This window comes from Myxine glutinosa, chromosome 5, assembly GCF_964187855.1.
Source record: "Myxine glutinosa chromosome 5, kmMyxGlut1.1, whole genome shotgun sequence".
NCBI classification, from domain to species: domain Eukaryota; kingdom Metazoa; phylum Chordata; class Myxini; order Myxiniformes; family Myxinidae; genus Myxine; species Myxine glutinosa.
Window position 1 is genome coordinate 140,216,646 of NC_136265.1, and position 12,090 is coordinate 140,228,735.

Genomic DNA, 12,090 nt, shown 5'->3' on the forward strand with positions numbered 1-12,090 from the left:
CGAGGCTCGTGAAAGAGCTAACATTAATCACACAAAAAGTCAAACCGACACACAAAACACAAAAAACAAGGGGAGCGGCAGACAAGATGGGAAGAGTGTCGCCAAAGACACATGTGTGTCGTTTTAGGTTGAATGCAATATGGCTGCCAAACCATGTGACCTATGATGTCATAAATTTAATATCTCAACACAAATGGGTCATAGATCATGTGCATACAATTTTAGATTTTTAGGATAATGCATTCGATTAAAACATTTTTGGCTGGTATACCACTTCACCATGGTTGATGTCATTATCATGCTTTTGTTCCCCATTGGGAGTACTTCAAAATGTGCCAATGTGTTTCAATTTCCTTCCATTCAGCGGTTTCAGAGAAATAATTTTTATAATTATGTGCGTTTAATCCAAGATGGCTGCCATACCACGTGACCTATGACGTCATACATCATAAAAAAACATTCTACATGAAAACATTCTACAAAGCGCCTTTGGGCTTCTTGAAAAGCGCTATACAAAATAAATGAATTATTATTATTATTATTACATGTGTGTCGCTCCCACGCTGAAAGTTTCGTCTCAATTGGACATGTGGTTGCTGAGAAAACGAGGTTTAGCCAGTACGGACGGATGTACGTACGTATGTAGACTCCATGTATGTCGGACGGATGGACAGAGTTGACTTGAACTTGAAATTTGAATTGCATATCACTTGAAATTTGAATAGGATTTGCATATCAGTTAACTTAATTCAACCACCAACTATTTTTGAGGTCAACATAGGCCAAAAGGTCAACATAAGCCAAATTTCTAAAATTGTCAATTTTCATCAGATTAACTTAAACTTGGAAGACGATTTGCATATCAGGTCACTGAATTCAACCACTAATTATTTTTGAGGTCAAAAGGATGCTCTACTGAGTGCCATTCTACTTTGTTCTGTTTTGCCAAGTGTCGCTCCATGAGTGATTTTTCATCTGTCTTTTTGTCTGTTTGTGAACAGGATATCTCCAAAAGTTGTGGATGGATTTGGACGAAATTTGGTGGTGGGTTTGGGTACGTGTCAATGGTGAAATTATTAGATTTTGGTGAAAATCCGGATTCGGACCTGGATGTTAGAATTTTTAAAGTGATTCTTCACTATTGAGAGATACAGTGCATTCAGAAAGTATTCAGACCCCTTCACTTTTTTCACATTTTGGTATGTTGCAGCCTTATGCTGAAATCGTTTAAATTCATTTTTTCCCTCATCAATCTACACTCAATACCCCATAATGACGAAGAGAAAACACTATTTTAGAAAGTTTTGCAAATTTATTAAAAAGAAAAAACTGAAATATCACATTGACATAAGTATTCATACCCTTTGCTATGACACTTGAAATTTAGCTCAGGTGCCTCTCATTTCTCTTGATCATCTTTGCGATGTTTCTACACCTTGATTGGAGTCCACCTGTGGTAAATTCAATTGATTGGACATGATTTGGAAAGGCTCACACCTGTCTATATAAGGTCTCACAGCTGACAATGCATATCAGAGCAAAAACCAAGCCATGAGGTAGAAGGAACTGCCTGCAGAGCTCAGAGACAGGATTGTGTCGAGGCACAGATCTGGGGAAGCCTACAAAAACATTTCTGCTGCATTGAAGGTTCCCAAGAGCACAGTGGCCTCCATAATTCTTAAATGGAAGAAGTTTGGAACAACCAGGACTCTTCCTAGAGCTGGCCGCCCGGCCAAACTGAGTAATCGGGGAAGAAGAGCCTTGGTAAGAGAGGTGACCAAGAACCTGATGGTCACTCTGGCTGAGCTCCAGAGATCCTGTGTGGAGATGGGAGAAACTTCCAGAATGACAACCATCACTGCAACACTCCACCGATCTGGACTTTATGGCAGAGTGGCTAGACGGAACCCAAACAGTTCAATGTTGGTTTCATCAGACCAAAGTATCTTGTTTCTCACAGTCTGAGAGTCCTTTCGGTGCTTTTTTTCAAACTCCAAGCGGGCTTTCATGTGTCTTTCACTGAGAAGAGGCTTCCGTCTGGCCACTCTGCCATAAAGCCTACATTGGTGGAGTGTTGCAATGATGGTTGACCTTCTGGCAGTTTCTCCCATCTCCACACAGGATCTCTGGAGCTCAGCCAGAGTGACCATCGGGTTCTTGGTCACCTCTCTTACCAAGGCCCTTCTCCCCCGATTGCTCAGTTTGGCCGGGCGGCCAGCTCTCGGAAGAATCCTGGTTGTTCCAAACTTCTTACATTTAAGAATTATGGAGGACACTGTGCTCTTGGGAACCTTCAATAAAACCACCTTTAGAGGCCATTTTTTCCCCGCAAGCGGGGGTTGGCCTTTTTCGGGAACCGTGGTTGTTGTTGTTTTTCGGTCCCCTTTTTGAAGCAATGTTTTACGGCCGGATGCCCTTCCTGACGCCAACCCTTTTTGCCGCCTTTAACGACAAGCAGGGAATTACCAGTGAACTGGTACTCAATTTGCCGACCTCGGAAGGATGACAGGCTGAGTCAACCCCCCTGGCGTTAATTCAGCGATCAACCGGGATTCGAACCCAGGATCCTAGGATCCTAAGCCGGCACCCTAGCCGCTAGCCCAACACCAGGGACTACGGCGGAATTCTTGGGAACCTTCAATGCAGCAGAATTTTTTTTTGTAGGCTTCCCCAGATCTGTGCCTCGACACAATCCTGTCTCTGAGCTCTTCAGGCAGTTCCTTCGACCTCATGGCTTGGTTTTTGCTCTGATATGCATTGTCAGCTGAGAGACCTTATATAGACAGGTGTGTGCCTTTCCAAATCATGTCCAATCAATTGAATTTACCACAGGTGGACTCCAATCAAGGTGTAGAAACATCTCGAAGATGATCAAGAGAAATGGGAGGCACCTGAGCTAAATTTCAAGTGTCATAGCAAAGGGTCTGAATACTTATGTCAATGTGATATTTCAGTTTTTTCTTTTTAATAAGTTTGCAAAACTTTCTAAAATCCTGTTTTCTCTTTGTCATTATGGGGTATTGAGTGTGGATTGATGAGGGAAAAAATGAATTTAAACGATTTCAGCACAAGGCTGCAACATAACAAAATGTGAAAAAAGTGAAGGGGTCTGAATACTTTATGAATGTATTGTAGGGATAAAAACGAAATATACTGTAGCACGATATCTCAAAAAGTTGTGGATGTATTCGGATGAAACTTCATGGATAGGTTGGGTATGTGACAAGGAATAATTGATTCAATTTTGTTGTATATGTGAATGTAGATCTGGATGAAATAATTTTTTAAGTGATTCGTCACCATTGAGTTATAGGGCCAAAGCCGATATACATTGCAAGATATATCAAAAGGTTATGGCCGGATACAAACAAAACTTGGTGGACAGGTTTGATGTGTGACAAGGACAAATCGATTCGGTTTTGGGAAAGATCCGAATCAGGGTCCGGAAATGAGTTTTTTTTTTTTTTTAAGCGATTCTTCACCTTACGTGAGAGGGCAAAAAATGATTTATAGTATGATATTTCAAAAGGTTGTGGACGACTTATGACAAAACTTGGTGGATGAGTTGGATAAGTGACAAGAACAAGACCACCATCTCTTATCTTCCCCCATCCAAAACCTTGATCTTTTCTACCCCCGCTAATTCACCCCAGATCCACCTTGTTTGAAATTCCAACTTCTTTCCTGGAAGTCCTGGCAGTGTCCATATGTTTTATACCTCTCCCACCGCCCCCTTCCCACGCCCCCCCCCCCCCCCCCCCCAAAGCCCTCGCCCTCTCTCAGATCTCTCGATGTCACCATGTCTCTCGGTCCCTGCTCTCAAATGTTGTGTTTGTGTCCTTCCCCCTCTCTCCCCATCTTGTCTACCGCTCCCTATGTTATATGTTTTATGTGTCGGTTTGTCTTTCTGTGTGATTAATGTTCGCTCTTTCACGAGCCTCGATCTTGTATACAAAAAAAAAAAAAAAAAAAAAAAAAAAAATTCAATTTTGGTTAAGGTGCGAATCCAGATCCGGCTTATCAGTGGGATACAAAACGTGAACTGCTAAACCTGGTGGAGGTTTTCACTCCACCGAGTGTTGTTCTAGTTATTAATGTTTTATTTACTCTTCAGTTTGGAGGATTTTGGATGGCGCTGCCTTTTCATAGGTAGTATTTCAGTGACCTTCCAAAGTTTATCTGAGTCAACCACTTTATTAACCATTATTATTATTATTACTAATACTAGGGCATGCCCGTACTATATATAAGCTAGGACGTGCCCGTACGTGGGTGCCCGTTCCTTGCCAAAAAAAAAAAAAAAAAAAAATTTGTGTAGGGGTGTGTGTGTGTAAACATCCTAGGGCGTGCCCGTACGTGGGTGCAAAAAAACATGCGTGCAAACAACAACAACAAAAAAAAACTTTGAAACCACGTGGCAGTAACGACCACAGAACCCCCCCCCCCCCCTCTATTTACATGAATGGTTTGGTCCATTCGCAACGACCACAGAACCCCCCCCTCTATTTACATGCAATGGTTTGGTCCATTCGCAACGCCAAAGCGACCGGCGAACGGCTAAATCGCCATAGCTCGGTAAGTACTTGTCCGATTAATATGAAACCTTGAAAAGGCACATCCTCGGGTCCCCAGCAATATACCTGGCAAGTTTAAAGTATATCGGACCCGTGGTTGTCGAGAAACAGCGGTCACAGACAAACATACAAACACACATACACACATACACACATACACACATACACACAGAGATTAATGGAATTATAGATAGATGTGTCATATCAGTGTGTGTGTGTGTGTGTGTGTGTGTGTGTGTGTGTGTGTACATGTACCCCACCTCCATGAACCACTTCTCCATATTATGCGTACTACTACAGTGAGTGCGTACTCAGCAGCATGGCGTGATAGGCGTTGTCCGAGACGGAGAACAGGTGTGGTGGCATCTCGCTGCGTTTCTTCCCCTTGTACATGCCGGCAACCCTTGCACCGTAGATAGGCAGCCACTTGTACGGGTTGATGGTGACACAGAACAGACCCGAATAGGTCTGCAGGCCACAAGGAAGAATAATTGACAGATCAGGCACAAGTGAAGGCCCATCAAGCATTCATGGAGTTCTCGTGTGTAAAGCAGAATATATATATATATATATATATATTCACTGCATAATGGCATGAAATAAACTACAGCAGTCGCACTTCCATATATGTGTGGACAGAGACCCCCTAGGGGTAGGAGAGACCATGCATGCAGTTCCCTAAATGGGGATGTGTGTCTTACATGCCAAGAGCCCCCCCCCCCCCTACCCCTCAAGGACTTTCGTATTGAGACTCAAGCACCAAGTTTAACATCACCGCTGGAGTGTGGCCATTTTCCATGCTTTTTCCTTGGGGCGGCTCTTATGACCATGCCAAGGTTCTGCAATAGTCATCTCAAATAAATATAACAAGCACAGCTGTAGCTGTAGCTCACGATGGGTCTTTAGGGGACCTCAGGCTGCACCACTTTCGGTTTGCTTTTCAGTGCAACCTCTTTAATCCTATGGGAACTCTGATATTCCTGGTCGGTCTTCCTTGCCTTTTCTGGTGAGGAGGATTTAGCAGATGAAGCTTTCATGTATGAAGCTTCGTAGTGTTCAGCATTTTCTAATTGTTCAGTGGATATTTGTGTGGAAAACATTTTGTCACCACCACCTCCTGTCCAGACATGGCGTACACACTCACGTAGATGCGCATGTTCTCATAACGCTCCCGCAGGTTGTTCAGCACCGACGCTTCATTGAGGAACGTCATGTTCGCCATGTCGTCCGTCTGCTCGAACTTCGGTGGGTTCATTTCCTGGAGATCAACCCTCTTCACCGTAACCGTCTGTGGACAACGTGCGAGGGACGAGGAAAACATTTTGTGTTCGACAAAATGGAGCGAGGAGAAAGTTCCAACAAGATGATAAATTACTTACGATACTTAGAGTGCTTACTACACTCGGGGAACATCGAAAAGTGCAACGTATACAATACTATACATGTGTATGACGTCATAATAAACGATACACATCAACATGCTTGGGATGACGGTCTGTATATCCCGTCATTTCCCTCTTTTTCCGATCTCCACGTCATTAGCATCAGCTCCATCTTCTCAATGGGTTTTCGCTGATGGATATAGGCATGATCTTCTTCTTCTTCAGAGGTGCGCAGCACGAGGCTGCGAGGAGCGTCATTTCCTGACGCAGTGACCGATGCTGTGCCCCCTGTACGTTGGGCTGGGAATTTGTACTTTGTTCAGGGTGCCGGCGATAACTCGCCTACTTTTCGCGAAGGGCACCGTGGGATCTATAACGTCCACCGACTAATGTTTAACGTCCATCCGAGTGACGTCACGCATATTGATGAATTACTCTGCCTGGAAAACATCGACCGGTATATTTGGAGCAAACAGAGCACACCTCATTGAGACTGGTGTGGACGGTGACTTTGTCTCCTTCCTCGCCTGTGATCTCGCCGCGGACGAAGCATTCCTTGTCATGTTTAACCCAGCAGTTCTTCTTGAAGTCGAACGTCTTGCTGATGAGGGCTGCCTTTTCGGCTGGAGCTAGGGCCAAAAAGACCATGGGGTCTTCATCGTCCGCACATTCTCCCTTGTAGGGCATGTTTGCGGCTTTGGAGGTGACTCAGCAGGATGGTAGAGATTGTGAGCAGGAAGAAGCTCCTTCAATCCCTGACACTGCAGACAACAACAATGATGGGTTGAGATAAATAATGTTTAAGAGCAAAGATACTGTATATACAGTATCTACATATTTAATGCATATTTCAGTTTTGGGATGTATATACACATACAAATACATATACACATATGCATAAACATATATATATATATATATATATATATATATATATATATATATACATACATACATACATATATATATATATATATATATATATATATATATATATATATATATATATATATATATATACATACACACACATACATACATACATACATATATATATATATATATACATACACACATACATACATACATACATATATATATATATATACATACACACATACATACATACATACATATATATATATATATATATATATATATATATATATATATATATATATATGTATATATATATATATGTATATATATATATATATATATATATATATATATATAGTATATACACATACATACATACATACACACATATATATATGTATATATATATATATATATATATATATATATATATATATATATATACACATACATACATACATATATATATATATATATATATACATATATATATATATACATATATATATATATATATATATATATATATATATATATATATATATATATATGTGTATATATATATATATATATATATATATATATATATATATGTATGTATGTATGTATGTATGTATGTATGTGTGTATATATATATATATATATATATATATATATATATATATATATATATATATATATGTATGTATGTATGTGTATATATATATATATATATATATATATATATATATATATATATATATATATATATATGGCGTCGTTTGCTCGCCGCTTCTCTGACTGGACCATTGTCCGTGTCTTGCTTTCCTGGTGGTCGTGGCGGATTTATGGCCATTGAGTCTTCCTCTGCGCGGTCCCGGCTCTGCTCTGCTGCTCCGGGCTTCACCTGCTCGGCTCCATCGCTGTTTCCTCGGGCCCACTCCCGTTGGTTGTGTCGATTGTTTCGCCTCCTCACCCTTGGCCGCGTGCTCGCTTTGCCTTCGCTCCTGCTGGCATGGCTCTGCGGTACTCTGCCGCAAGGCTTCTCCTGCTTAAAACCCGCTCCACCCCATCATGCATCTCTGCAATCAGATCGAATGGACTCCTGCGTCGACCCAGGTACATTCACCGTGGCTCCGGTCGTAAGTTTGTTTATTTACAATCAGGTCACTCCATCCCCATCCTCTGGTCGGCTCAGCGCACTCCCACTCATCGTCCCAACACACCTGGTCACAACAACGCACAAAATCGCACCTCCTGTCTGCGAACCCTGGCCAAATCACCTGGATTCATACCCGCCGTACAAAACAACATCAAGCTCACCCTGTTCAATACCCGGTCCCTCAACAACAAATGCCTCATCCTGAACGACTACATCCTGGAAAATAAACTGGACTTTCTCTGTCTCACTGAGACCTGGCAACAACCACTGGACTACTACACGCTCAACCTCACCACACCCAATGGATATTCTTACATCAATAAACCACGCTCGGAGGGCCGAGGTGGTGGAATTGCCGTTATTCACCGACAAGACATCAAGACCAACCTCATCTCCATCTCATCTGCTCCATCATTTGAACACCTGGCTTTTAAACTCTCTGGTCACACACAGTCAGTCATGGCTGTTGTCTACCGCCCTCCCAAACCACACCCATCATTCCTGTCTGACTTCTCCTACTTTCTGACCCAGCTATGTTCCCTCTCCCCCTCAATCCTCCTCCTTGGTGATTTCAATATCCACATGGACTCCACTGACTCCACGCTAACCACTGACTTCACTGATTTACTCACCTGCTTTAACCTCACTCAACATGTCAACTTTCCTACCCATAACCGTGGTCACATTTTGGACCTTGTCTGCTCTACTGGACTAATTTTGCACCATCTCTCTGGCTCCGACCTCACTCTCTCTGACCACCTAGCCATCACTCTGACCATCAACATCCCCACCCCAGCACCAAGGCATTATCGCACTATCAACTTCCGTAAGCTAAACGCTTTTTCACCTGCCTCATTCTCATCGACCCTCTCTGAAAAAATGTCCACTTCTCCCTTCGTTGACCTCCACACCCCTTCTGACCTCACTGACTACTACAACCACACTCTCTCTTCCTGCCTTGACCAAATTGCGCCTATAAAAACCAAAACAGTTTCTTTCACCCATTCTGCTCCCTGGTTTACCCCTGAGCTCCGCCTAATGAAAACTCGTGCTCGCCAACTTGAAAGACTCCGCAATAAAACAGGTCTCACAGTTCACTCCCAGGCCTACAAGGACCACATACAACACTATAAAGATGCCCTCTCCCGCGCCCGCTCCGCCTACTACTCTCAAATTATCCACTCTGGCTCCGGAAACCCAAAAGCACTCTTCTCTACAATAAACAAACTCCTCAGCCCCCTGAACACCACCACCCAGTCATTCACAATAGACAACTGCATCTCCTTCCTTTCATTCTTCCAACGCAAAATTGAAAACATCTACAACAGCTTGACCACCGCCGCACCCGCTCCCCCTCAAACCACCTGCCCCCCCTTATCCTGCCATCCCCTGTCTCAATTCTCCCCAGTCTCCCCTACTGACCTCTCTGAACTCCTCATCGGAATGAAAACTGCCACCTGCACTCTTGACCCCATCCCCTCCAGCTTTGTCAAGGCCTCCCTTCCTGCTCTTTCTCCACTTATCATTGCAACAATAAACTCCTCCCTGTCTACAGGCATCGTCCCACCATCCCTCAAAATTGCTGCTGTTACCCCCATTCTGAAAAAACCTGGACTAAACCCTGACACCCTAAATAACTTCAGACCCATCTCCAACCTACCCTTTCTGTCAAAGGTTTTGGAACGCGCTGTAGCCACTCAACTCAAGCATCACCTCTCTGCCAATAACCTGTATGAAACATTCCAATCCGGATTCCGGTCCAACCACAGTACTGAAACTGCTCTCCTCAAAATCACCAACGACCTTCTCCTCTCCTCTGATGCTGGCAACCTCAACATTCTCATCCTCCTCGACCTCAGCGCTGCCTTTGACACCATCGATCACACCATCCTCCTCACCCGACTTGAAACCACCTTTAACATTACCGGCACTGCCCTCTCTTGGATTAAATCATACCTCTCTGACAGACGTCAGTTCATCTCCATCAATAACTGCAAATCCCCCACTGCTCCCCTCCCCCAAGGTGTCCCCCAAGGTTCAGTTCTTGGCCCCCTCCTCTTTATCCTTTACCTGTCCCCCCTCGGTCACTTAATCCGCCGTCATGGTCTCCAATTCCACTGCTTCGCCGATGACATCCAGCTTTTCATCTCCACCAAGTCCATCTCCACCGCCACCCACTCTATCCTGACAAACTGCATCACTGAAATAAAATCCTGGCTTCAAATCAACTTCCTCAAACTTAACTGTGATAAATCTGAAATAATCATCATTGGCCCAAAAACGCTCACCAAGTCCACCCATAACTTTGCCCTCAACATCGACGGTTTCCCAGTGTCCACCTCCCCTCACATCCGGAATCTTGGCATCATCTTTGACCAAACCCTCTCCTTCGACAAATACACTAAACAGATCACAAAGACAGCCTTCTTCCACCTGAAAAACATCGCCCGTCTCCGTCCATCCCTCTCCTCTGTGGCTGCAGAAACCCTCATCCACGCCTTCATCACTTCCCGTCTGGACTACTGCAATAGCCTCCTTTATGGTTCACCCTCAACAATCACCAATAAACTCCAATACATTCAGAACTCCGCTGCCCGTCTACTCACCCATTCCCGGACCCGTGACCACATCACCCCCGTCCTTTACAAGCTTCACTGGCTCCCCATCTCCCAGAGAATCCAGTACAAAATCCTCCTCTTGACCTACAAAGCCCTCCATAACCTGGCCCCATCCTACCTGGCTGACCTCCTCTCCAGACACACTCCCACCCGCAACCTCCGCTCTGCTGGTACCAACCTCCTGACCCCCCCCATCCGGACCAAATTTAGATCCTGGGGGGACAGGGCCTTCTCCATCGCTGCTCCCACCCTCTGGAACTCGCTACCTCACACCATCAGAGACTCCTCCTCACTCACCACATTCAAAACATCACTCAAGACCCACCTGTTCAACACTGCATTCAACATTTAACCCACAGCATCTAACCCCTGACTATCTCCTCTCCTTCTCCCTCCTTTGTGCTTTGAATATTTCCCTATTGATTCTTCTTTTTTTGCAATTGTCTTTATGTTTTGCTATGCGTTATGTTTTGCACTCTGTCAAAGCGTCTTTGGGCTTCCTGAAAAGCGCTATATAAAATAAATGCATTATTATTATTATTATTATATATATATATATATATATATATATATATATATACACACATATATACATACATACATACATACATACATACATATATATCTATATATATATATATAGATATATATATATATATATATATATATATATATGTATGTATGTATAGATATAGATGTATATAGATATACATGTAGATATATGTGTGTATATGTATTTAACTAGGACGCCTTCCACAGGGCTACTCAGGTTTATAAAGACTGAGGTTTGCATATCTGCATGACGTCAGCGGCATGTCATAACAGCTGTTTTTATTACCCTGCGCTCGCGAAGCGAAAAGCGAGGTTAAGCATTCATCTACGTACGTGTCTGCATTTCAGTAAAGTAAAGTGTGTGCTGTGTCTGCATTTTAAAAATTCATTTTCTCGGCAACCGTTGATCCGATTAACATTAAATTTTCAGCATATGAGGGCCTCCTCCTGTTTAATATTTTAGTGAATATTATGACGTCATAGGTCACGTGGTACAGGCGTCATCTTGGAAAAAAGTTACACCTCTATATCTCCCAATCGGCTCAATGGAAAAAATAGAAACATGGCTCATTGTCAAGTACTCACCATGGGGAATAACATTTGATGATGATGATGTCATCGGTGCCTTAATTATGATGTCATAATTCGACAAGTACAACGCTTGATCTGATCAGTATGAAAAAAAAATTCCTCTGCAACTGTTAGTCACTAAATTTCTACTAAAGTCACTAAAGGCACTAAATTTTCAGAATATGAACGGCTCCTCCTGTGGAATTTTTTAAATGATAATTATGACGTCATATGTCACGTGGTACAGGCGCCATCTTGGGAAAACTGAAAAACGTTGCACCTCTATATCTCCAAAACCGCTCTATGGAAAAAATTGAAACGTGGCTCATTGTAAATAACTCCATATGGGGAATAGGTGTTGTTAACGATGATGT

General features: G+C 42.8%; 1 protein-coding gene across 2 annotated transcripts in view; it reads right to left on the reverse strand.

Moving 5' to 3' along the window:
• LOC137426974 (myosin-16) overlaps nucleotides 1–12,090 on the reverse strand; it is a 51,628-nt gene that overhangs the window by 36,646 nt on the left and 2,892 nt on the right. Inside the window, exons 1-4 of one of the 2 annotated variants that reach the window (XM_078778800.1) lie at nucleotides 8,364–8,381; nucleotides 6,440–6,717; nucleotides 5,719–5,862; nucleotides 4,886–5,042 (exon numbers count right to left, since the gene is read on the reverse strand). In XM_078778800.1, coding sequence (XP_078634926.1) covers nucleotides 4,886–5,042; nucleotides 5,719–5,862; nucleotides 6,440–6,643 — 505 coding nt within the window. In that variant the 5' untranslated portion in view covers nucleotides 6,644–6,717; nucleotides 8,364–8,381. Of the gene's footprint in view, nucleotides 1–4,885; nucleotides 5,043–5,718; nucleotides 5,863–6,439; nucleotides 6,718–8,363; nucleotides 8,382–12,090 lie in introns of those variants that run through there. The other variant, XM_068116046.2, reaches the window with a different exon arrangement.